Here is a 10837-nt window from a genome sequence, read left to right as displayed (position 1 = left end):
TCTCTCTCTCCGGATATTCAAGAAAGCATCAAGAAAAATGTCTGAAAACAGAGGCATTCGTACACATAGAGAAGGAAAGGAGCCCTTAGAAGAACATGCATCGTCCGGCATTGGTACACCCAGAAAAGGGAAGGAGCCCTCAGAAGAACATGCATCGTCCTCATCTAAACCAACAGTTTCCGCACATGGAAAGGCGCCTGAAATTTCGACTACGGAGGAACCCGGAATAGAAATAGAGTTGGGGTAAGTGCCTGACATAGTGACACTTTGTTATTTTCCAAGAAAACTCATTGTATTTAAGGGTTAATACATCCACGCACACTTTGGTATATGCATATATGCCTACATAATGATATGCTTTACTTGCATGCAAATAGCATGTGTAGTTTGATGGTGTCATCAGTAGGGTTGCTCTTTTCAATCCTTCTGTTTTCTTGTAATGTGTTCTACCATCTCTGACAGTGGAATCATTAGTTGGGTTTGTTGCACGTTCAAGGGTTTGAGTGGGTGTATTGTCTAGTTCTTCACCAAGAAAACTGATGATATTAAGAACATGTTTAGTTTGATAAGCATATATGCAGTACATACTGATATGTTTCTACTTGCATGCAAAGAACATGATTAGATTCTTGGTGTTGATCTCTGCGTGTTTTTCTCTTCAATTCTTGCCATTTTCTTGCCTCCCAAACAGATATTCTAGAAAGAAGATAATGAAGTAAAGACGATAGATTTTGTTCTTTGCTTCCCCAACCAATTTCCTTCTCGTTGATAATATCCCTCCACTTATCGTTTACTGTCTTAGTCATGCCCAGAAAAGAGAATTCAAGATTGAGATTATAAATCTTCTTTCCGAATACCCCTTCTTTCTTCTTTCTTCTTTCTGTGTTTCTCGATTATAATTTGTTGGTCTAGTGAATGTTCAATGATTTCGATACCCTTTTTGTTGGTCTGTGTTTCTCGATTATGATTGTTGGTCTAGTGAATGTTCAATGATTTCTGAAAACAGAGGCATTGGTACACATAGAGAAGGAAAGGAGCCCTTAGAAGAACATGCATCGTCCGGCATTGGTACACCCAGAGAAGGAAAGGAGCCCTTAAAAGAACATGCATCGTCCTCATCTCAACCACCAGTTTCCACACATGGAAAGGAGCCTGAAACTTCGACTACGGAGGAACCCGGCGTAGAAATAGAGTTGGGGTAAGTACCTGACGTAGCGACACTTGTTATTTTCCAAGAAAACTCATCGTATTTAAGGGTTTATACATCCACGCACACTTTGATAGATGTATATATGCCATACATAATGATATGCTTTACTTGCATGCAAATAGCATGTGTAGTTTGATGGTGTCATCAGTAGGGTATCTTTTTTCAATCCTTCTGTTTCTTGTAATGTGTTCTACCATCTCTGACAGTGGAATAATTAGTTGGGTTTGTTGCACGTTCAAGGGTTTGAGTGGGTGTATTGGCTCAGGAGAATCAGGTGATTTCGAGCGGGTGGTAGTGGTGGTTTTTTTTCTCTCTCTCTCTCTCTTTTGGGGGTGGGGTGTTGTTCTGACATGATAAATGTCGTTAGGTCATTGGTTTGTTCAATGTTCAGGGGCTAGAGTACATATATATTAGCTCTAGAAAATCAGGTGCTTTTGTGTGCGCTGTGTGCGCAGGTGGATTCAGTGATTGAAATCATTAAGAAACCCCTAAAGAACATTATCACAGCTACATTACCATTGGGTTTTCTTGGAAGAACAGATTATTTTGCATCTTTTGGATGGAACGCAAAGGAAAGAAGACAATGAAGTAAAGAAGCTAAATTAGGAGTCAGCGATTGAAGTTATTAAGAAACCCCTAGAGAAAGAAGCTACATTGTTCTTGCGTTCTCTTGGGAAGAACATATTGTTTTGTTTCGTGTACATGGACAACTTGTGCTAAATAGATTTCCATGAACCCAACTGTTAGTCACATCGAGAAGAGTAAATAAAGATTGAAAGATCATTGATCTTTCTTTCTGAATCTTTATTTCTTCTCCATGAAGATCAGTAGACAGGAGGTTTGGTGAATAATTCATGGCTTCTGTCGTCACTTGAATTTAGTCAGATGTGTTTTAAGCTAAGCTGTATTGTTCTGCCAATTACCATGGTCAATGGGCTCACTCGCTTTTCTTCTTCACTTATGCAGACCTTTTTTGTTTTCTGCCTCATCAACCAAAGTCGGTGACGAGATGGTAATTTTTCTCTTTGAAGTGTTGGTGACTCGGGGCGATGTTACTCGAGGCAGGCTCCTAATTCCTGTGGAAGCAGCATTGCAATATTTCCCTTCTCTAGCCGATCTTCAAACTGACAGGGAGAACATAAATATGCAGCTTATCTCAGACCCAGCTCCAATCAACGATTGGCCTATGTTTCTGAGCTATGATGAGTCTGAGTGTTGCTTCGTTGTGAATAGCGTTTGGCAGACGTTTGTTTCATACTACCATTTGGTAGTTGGGGATGTGATTCGTTTCTACAAGCCTTCCCCGGTTCGTGATAACAACCGTTTCCTGTTTGAAATTGTCATCAGAAAATATGCTGTGATCATGCCTGAGAAGTTGCTTTTTCAGCTGCCGTTGACCAATGAGGGCATCCAGTGCAAAAGTCTCTTCATTCCAGCGGAAGAAGTCAGAAATCATTTCCCTGCAGTTGGAATCCCTGCAGCTGAAACACATCACATGGAGAGGCTTTATTTTACTGATGATCGATACCGTCAACATTGCGTTAAGATTGTGTGCTGTCGAGGTATTTTCCAGCTTATGATCGAGGATTTCATCAATGATTTCAATTTGGGAGAAGGAGATACAATTAAGTTTTACAAAGCTGCCCTGCAGCCTTCTATGAATTCGCGTCACTTTCTCATTGGATTCGTGAAAGGGCGTGGTGATCCGACTGAATCAGGGACTGATCGAGGCGTTGACGACATAGAGGGTGATGGTGGAGGAGGAGCAGATAGAGGCGGCAACGTACAGGGTCATGGTAGAAGAGGGCGTCGCAGCGGGGGCCGCAAGTGGTGGAAATTTGGTCTTGGAGGTTGCTGTATGGCATTGAAGAAAAGCAATGCAAGGACGGAGGAGTCATGATAAAGAAAGTAGCAGCAGCAGCAGTGGTGACTTTGATCGAGTAGTTAAGGAATAGTCATTGAATGAGACTGTCTGAAGCCAGTAGGAATTAGATTGAACATTACACACTAAACTCACTCTTGTTACAGCCTATTTCGAGATTTGATTTTAAATGGTTTGAAATCACCTCATGTTCAGTAATCTGAAATTTTTTCATACGCGTTGTTTAGCCTGTATTTTCAAAGTGAGGGATTTTAGGGAAAATTAATAAATTCCATCACAAATTCGCCATTTTTTAGCAGTGGTGACTTTGATCAAGTAGTTAAGGAATTAATAATAGTCATTGAATGAGACTGTCTGAAGCCCGTAGGAATTAGAATGAACATTACACACTAGCTAGCTAGCTTCCTTGCCCATTCAATGATAATAATAATCAACGATTTCTGTTGTGAGTTTTGGTTTATTTCTTCTTGTTTTTAAACTTTTTGGTTTTTTGGTTCTGAAATTTAGTAGACAACCCTGAAATTATAAAAGCTAATGCAATGAGTTTTAGGGGTCAATATGTCAAATTTGAGTCCAATGTCTTATGACTGGAAGGTGTGAATGCACCAACCAGACTTATGGAAAGTCTAGAGACGCTAAATAAGTTACTAACTAATACTCCATCTTATTTTCTTTGTCCTCTTTTTCGTTACTCGTGCGGTTCTTATTGCAAGTACAAAGTATTTTTTTTTTCAGGTCACCAACAAATACAGAGTAATTTTTTTTTTTTCAAGTCACCAACAAATCATCATCACTAACAGCCGTCCACCACCCAACCTCCACCACCATGTTATAGCCCATTGCGAGATTTGATTATAGTAAAGTACGAAGTATTAATGGAGTACTAAAAATTAATTTACTCTAATTTTTTTCTTTTTGATCCGCACTCTAAACTCACTCTTAGCCGACCCTAATTGATTGGGACATAAGGATTGATTTGGTTTGGTTACTCTAAACTCACTCTTGTTACAGCCTATTGCGAGATTTGATTTTAAAGGGTTTTGTTGGTATCACAATGCCATCGAGTAGGATGTCGACCGCTGCGTACATACGGATTCTTCTGGCGCTGAAATTGAAAAATTCACCTCATGTTCAGTAATCTGAATTTTTTTCATACGTGATGTTTAACCTGTATTTACGAAGTGAGGGATTTCAGGGAAAATTAATAAATTCCATCACAAATTCGCCATTTTTTAGTGGTGGTTAAAAACCTAGGAAGAAAACTATTTTGTTTTAACCCCTTTTTAGGATTTACAACAGTTTGTGGTTGTTTGTGAAACATGATCAAGCCCCAAAGAATTTAGAAATTTTTGGGTGCCGGGTGGGTACCACGTCACCCGGCTGACGTGGTGCCCGAGCAATATATCGGGCCGTCTAAAAGTGTATTGGACAGCCCAGATTGAAACACTCTCTCTCCTCTCATCCCTACACTCTCTCTCCTCTTTCTCTTTCTAAATCTGAGCCGTCCAAAATCAAAATGGGAGGCTCGGATACAGGCACCACGTGGTACCCTCTCGGCACTAAACATGATAAAGAATTGGATCAAGGCTAGGACTTTCGATAGCTATCTGATAGCTATAGTTGTCCTTCAATCTCCTTTTGTATATACTTGTGCTTTTGTAACATTGTATAAAAGCAATACAATCTCTCCATATTCGTGTGAGAGAATTTTACTCTAAAATACTTGCCTTCGATTCATTTTTCTTTTGCACCTATGGCATCCCTCTCCACCTTTGTGGATGGCGAATACTCGGTTCCTGCACCAATCATCTCCGCCCCGGAGAAATCAACGGATGGTGGCAAGGAAAAGATGCCGAATCCTGACTTTGTGTTATGGAGGAGGTCTGATCGATTGGTTCGTGGCTGGATCGCCGGATCTATCTCAGAGGAAGTTCTTGGCACGGTGGTGGGTTTAAGCAGCTCCGCAGAGGAACTGGATACTTTAGAGAATTTTTTCGCCCGAAACTCACAAGAAACTCACAATGCCAAACTCGCAAGATTTTTCTTCACTGACTAAGTTCAAAAGCTTGTGTTGTGATGACTTATGTGCAATAGGCTGTCCAGCAAATGATAGAACCAAGAGTTTTTGGTTACTTCAAGTTCTTGGGCCGCACATATTCAAAAAAAAAAAGAAGTTCTTGGGCCGCCTCGATACGAGTCTTTCACAACCACAATATTGTTGAAACCTCCAATGCCATCCTTCAATGTTTTGATTCCACTCCTTCCAAGCTATGAGACTTGAACGGGTCTCTACGATTCTGATAATCAAGTTGGGGCTCAGCAAAATATAGCCTTTTCCGGACAGAAAAATAATGCCAAAAACAGGACCAAAATTTTTTTTTTTCAGTTCCAAAGGCCAAAAATTCAGTCATCCGCCAAACCAGACCCCCAAAAAAAGAAAGGTTTTTGTTGGTGTCAAAACTGCAATGCACAAAAATCTTGAAAATTGCACATGATATAAGCTTTTTGTGCACTAGAGTTTTGGTGCCAACAAAAACAACAATTTTGATATTATCATTTTCCAAAAGGAGAAAATCATAGTACTTCAAAATCAAGATTGAAAGATGCACCATGCCCAACAACCCACATCAACAACAGATGTCACGAAGAACTCAAAAAAAGAAAAAGAAAAAAGGGAAATAGTAATCAAGCAGCCATTTAATTTGTCACCATTTTGTAGATATACAAACTACTATTAGAAACAGAAATTCATAATCATGGTGCAGTGTGGGTGCTTTTCTATGTTTCGTAATCAAGGCATCTGATTACGCCCAAATTACACGCACCTTAACTAATTTCGGGAGCTTTTGGGTGGAAAGTCCAAAAGCTCCAAACTTCTTGTCGATCACAACACAAGCGTTGAGTATTCCATCCTCAAGCCAGCAAGTAATAAAAACGTCGTCATCGTGAAGGTCGTGGAGTATCCCAGGTCTGATTCAGTGTGGCTAATCTCAAGAATATAAGCCTAGATCCCTTCTAAATCCTCCCGATGAGATACTTCTTCGCATTTTATCACCACCAATTTTCACTGGAACAAACATTCCAATGATTTATACAATGTGAATGATTCAGATCATGGAAAAAACGAAATAGATTCCACAAAATTTTGATTGGCGACTGAGAATCTAACTTCGCGTCTTGAACCTGCGAAGTTTCTGAAAATATCAAACGGTGGCATATTGGACATCATCGTTAAGGTCATCTGGGTCTTCTGACTCCGTGTGTGATCGTTTATTTTGGATTTGGCTCAATGTAACCTAACCCATCATTATAAACGTAATAGCTTTATTTTACTTCACGATGAGATACTTCTTCGTTTCCTAATACAATTAATTTCACCATGTTTAGGGTTCTTGGTTAGTTTTACAACATGAACAATTCAGATCGTTTAAATAAACCTGAAACAAGTTCATATTTGATTACCAATGTTGCATACTGTGTTAAATACAGTTCGCACGTTCAAATTGTGAAGTGTGAGTAGACAAGAACTCGCGCTTTGCAAACGCGACCATACTTTGGCTTATCAAACCCGAGTTATTCGAGCTCCGATTCTCTCTCTCTCTCTAGTGCCCAACGTTCGAAATTGACGATATTAGGGTTTTCGTTGGAAGCAAAATGTCACCGGGTAGGCTGCCGACCGTCGCCGAAATAGGCCAGCTGGTGGCGCCGGAGAGGCTTCTCCCTACTGTGGAATTCAACACGACGGTAAAGAAGAAGCGCTTTATGTGCCAGAAGAGAAAAGCAACAAAAAAAAAAAAAGCGAACTGATGAAGAATTGAAAAGGTTTGGATTATTTACAATCCGCCTTCGTTTCTGAATTGAGGGATTTATGGGAGATTAAACAGATTACGTCATAGACTGGGTTTTTGTTTTTTTTGGTGCTTATAGAAAAAAAATCTTTTTTTTTTTTCTTGATTTTCCTGTATCCTAGTATTATCCCAATTTAATAGTAATGGTTTTTGGTTTTGGAAAATTCTAACACCACATCCCACCCCACCCTTATTGTGAGTGTGGGTGTGTGAATAGGTGTGGTGGTAGAATGATTGGTTGGTTTTTAGGGAAACATGATAATGTCCTCAAGTAGACAAGTGCTACGACTTATAACTGCAATAACCGTTCTTTAGCCTGCCTTCTAAAGGCTCATAAAGCTTATTCAAGAAAGCATCAAGAAAAAATGTCTGACATCAGAGGCATTGGTACATGCAGAGAAGGGAAGGAATCTTTGGAAGGACATGCATCGTCTTCATCTCAAACGGTGGGAAGGACATGCATCGTCTTCATCGTACAGGGAGGCTTGACATTTCGAATGTGGAGGAATCTGAAGAAGAATTAGAGTTGGGGTAAGCAACGGATGGTTCTTTTCCAAGAAAACTCATGGTGTTTGAGGTTTTATACGTCCACGGACACTTTGATAATTGATATGCATATATGTCATACCAATGTTATGTTTTTACTTGCTTGCAAAGAGCATGGGTAGTTTATTGGCGTTATCGGTGGGTTTTTCTTTTCAATTCTTCTGTTTTCTTGCCTCCCATATAGATTCTAGGGTTCTCAAGTTCTCAACCTTCTATTTTTACCTGTATTCTACCATCTATGACAGTGGAATGATAGAGTTCATTGATTGTGTTTGTTGCACGTTCAAGGGCTAGAATGCATGTACGGGTGGTGGTGGGTATTTTTCCTTTTCTTTTTTCTCAATTCTTACTTCTTCTATTTTCTTGCATCTTTGACATTGGAATGGTAAAATTCCTCAGTTCATTGGTTTGCTCAATGTTCAAGGGCTATAGGGCATGTACTAGCTCAGGAAAATCAGGTGCTTTTGTGTGCATGGATTCACTGATTGAAATTATTGAGAAAGCCCTAGAGAAGCTTTATCATAGCTACATTAATCTTGGGGTTTTCTTGGAAAGAACAGATTGTTTTGTTTCATGGATATATACAACATGTGCTATGATTGGAGTGAAACAAAAAGGAAAAAGATAATGAAGTCAAGAAGCTAAATTTGTTTCTTTGGTTTCCTGACCATTTTGCTTTCCCTTGGTAAAATCCCTCCACATTTCCACGATCCCAACAGTTGGTCATGTCGAGAAAAAATGAACAAATAAAGCATGATGGATCATAGATCTTCTTTCCAAATCTTTATTTTTCTGTCTAGTGAATGTTTCATTGTTTCTGTGCTCACTTAATTTTGACCTTTGTCTGACAACAGAGGCATTGGTACAAGCAGAGAAGGGAAGGAGCCCTTAGAAGGACATGCATCGTCTCCATCTCAAACGTTGGGGAAGGACATGCATCGTCTTCAGCGTACAGGAAGGCTTGACATTTCGAATGTGGAGGAACAAATTCTGGTTCTTTCCCAAGAAAACTCGTGGTATTTGAGGTTTTATACATCCACAAACACTTTGATATGCATATATGCCATACCTATGTTATGTTTTTACTTGCGTGCAAAGAGCATGTGTAGTTTATTGGTGTTATCCATGGGGTTTTTTCTTTTCAATTCTTCCGTTTTCTTGCCTCCCATACAGATTCTAGGGTTCTCAACCTTATGTTTTTACCTGTATTCTACCGTCTTTGATTCTTTGACAGTGGAATGAAAGACGTCATTAATTGAGTTTGTTGCACGTTCAAGGGGTACAATGCATGTTTTAGCTCTGGAAAATCAGGTACTTTTGTGTGCGTGGATTCAATGATTGAAATCATTAAGAAATCCCTAGAGAAGTTTAATCACAGCTACATGCCTACATTAATCTTCGGTTTTCATGGAAAGAACAGATTGTTTTGTTTCATGGACATAGACACCATGTGCTACATTTGGAGTGAAAGAAAAAGGAAAGAAGACAATGAAGTAAAGAAGCTAAAACTATTTCTTTGTTTTCCTTTCCCTTGTTAAAATCCCTCCACATATCAATTATTCCAACACTTGGGCATATTGAGAAAAAACAAATAAAGCTTGAAGGATCATAGATCTTCTTTCCAAATCTTTCTTTTGTCTTGATGGAGATCAGTAGGTCTAGTGAATGTTTCATGGTTTCTATACTCACTTAATTTTGACCTTGATGTGTTTTAAGCTAAGCTGTATTGTTTTGCCAATTTCCATGGTGAATTAGCTTATTCACTAAGTTCTTCTCTTATGCAGATCTAGAACTGCTATGATTTCTGGCTTACCAACCAAAGTTGGTGAAAATATTGGAAATTTTCTCTTTGAAGTGTTAGTGACTCCGCGTAATGTTTATCCAGGCAGGCTCCTAATTTCTGTGGAAGCAGCTTTGAAATATTTCCCTTCTCTAGCCAATCGTCAGGAAACTTACGAGGAGAAGATTGAGATCACAGACACTCAAAACAGAGATTGGCCTATGACAGTGAAATATCTTAGGTTGGAGAGTTTCTTCGTTATGGATAGCAATTGGTAGAGTTTTCTTTTGCGGAATCGTTTGGATGGTATGGATGTGATTCGTTTCTACATACCTTTACCGGTTTGTTACAATAACTGTTACCTGGTTGAACTTGCCAAACGAAGGTATCCAGGGATCATCCATAAATTGAACCCTGAAAATTACCTGGTTGAGCTGCCATTGACTGATGCGGACAGCTTGTGCAAAAGTCTCTTCATTCCCACGAAAGAAGTAAAGAGTCATTTCCCCGCAGTTGGAATTCCCAGCTAAAACACATCACATGGAGACTCTTTACTTTACTGATGAGCGGAACGGTGAATGGCGCATGAAAATTGCATGCTTTCGTGCTCTTTTCCGGCTTATGATGGAGGAATTCATCCTTGAGCGCAATTTGGTAGAAGGGGATACAATTAGGTTTCACAAAGCTGACCAGCCTTCTTTAAACACGGATCACTTTCTTATTGGATTTGTCAAAGGATGTGGTGTTCCGACTGAATTAAGGACTGCTGCAGTAAATGATTGCACGGATCGAGGCAGTGACAGGGAGGGTGATGGTGGAGGAGGAGGAGCAGACAGAGGCAGCAACAGACAGGGTGATGGCAGAGGAGGGAGTAGCAGTGGGGGCCGCATGATGTTGAAATTTGGTTTTGGAGATTGCTGTATGGCGTTGAAAAGCAATGCAAGGACAGAGGAGTCATGAACAAGAAAGTAGCAACAGTGGCGATTTTGACCAAGTAGGTAAGGATAGTCATTCGACGAAATTTTGATTCCAGATTCTCCTTGTAAATTCCTGAGGTAGATGGAACGACGAAATGGTAGTTTCTAGTAGTAGCTAGCTCTGTAAAAGATAGTGAACAGTGTTTGCTGATGATTGCCGATGACACTCTGATTATTGATTGTGATAACATCGAGGCATTTCTCTGTCCTTTTTGAATTGGTAAAAACTCAATCATAATGGGCAACTACTGTTTGGAGTTTTGGTTTCCTTCCTCTTCTTTCTTTTTTCTGAGTTTTGGAGGGCAAATTTGGCTTAAATATCTTTGTTGTTTTTTTTGGACTCCAATGTTTTTTTTTTGGGACTCCAATGACAAATAAATGGAAGGTGCGAACGCACCAACTAAACTTGTCGGAGCTCTTCGAAGTTATTAGTCGATAATTTGAACAGCAAAGATCAAAACAATATTTCACCAGCTTCTAATAAACCTTTTTTCGTTCTACCTTGTTTAATTAGGTCTCCGATTAGGAGTTACTATTGAATTCGGAGCCTAGGTGACATGATTTTCCGGTGAAGTTTTTTGCTCTCAATAGTCG

At 39.6% G+C, this 10837-nt stretch overlaps 1 protein-coding gene across 4 annotated transcripts; it reads left to right on the top strand.

Annotated features, from left to right (window-relative positions):
* The first annotated feature begins 6705 nt into the window (after window positions 1–6705).
* LOC131312686 (uncharacterized) lies at window positions 6706–10511 on the top strand. 4 transcript variants are annotated; one of them, XR_009195943.1, is made up of 4 exons: window positions 6706–6914; window positions 7338–7471; window positions 8341–8502; window positions 9271–10511. XR_009195943.1 is itself a non-coding variant. In XM_058340611.1 (3 exons), the coding sequence occupies exons 2-3, from the start codon at window positions 7398–7400 to the stop codon at window positions 9542–9544; spliced, it is 348 nt and encodes a 115-aa protein (XP_058196594.1). In that variant the 5' UTR covers window positions 6706–6914; window positions 7338–7397; the 3' UTR covers window positions 9545–10511. The 4 variants fall into 4 exon arrangements, 1 of the variants encoding a protein (XP_058196594.1); XR_009195942.1 differs by having other exon boundaries at window positions 8341–8797; XR_009195944.1 differs by lacking the exon at window positions 9271–10511 and having other exon boundaries at window positions 8343–8473.
* Window positions 10512–10837: the final 326 nt, after the last annotated feature.

Source organism: Rhododendron vialii, chromosome 13a (assembly GCF_030253575.1).
Source record: "Rhododendron vialii isolate Sample 1 chromosome 13a, ASM3025357v1".
Taxonomy (NCBI): Eukaryota; Viridiplantae; Streptophyta; class Magnoliopsida; order Ericales; family Ericaceae; genus Rhododendron; species Rhododendron vialii.
The sequence above is the reverse complement of the archived record's forward strand: the minus strand, read 5'-3'. Positions and strand labels throughout refer to the sequence as shown.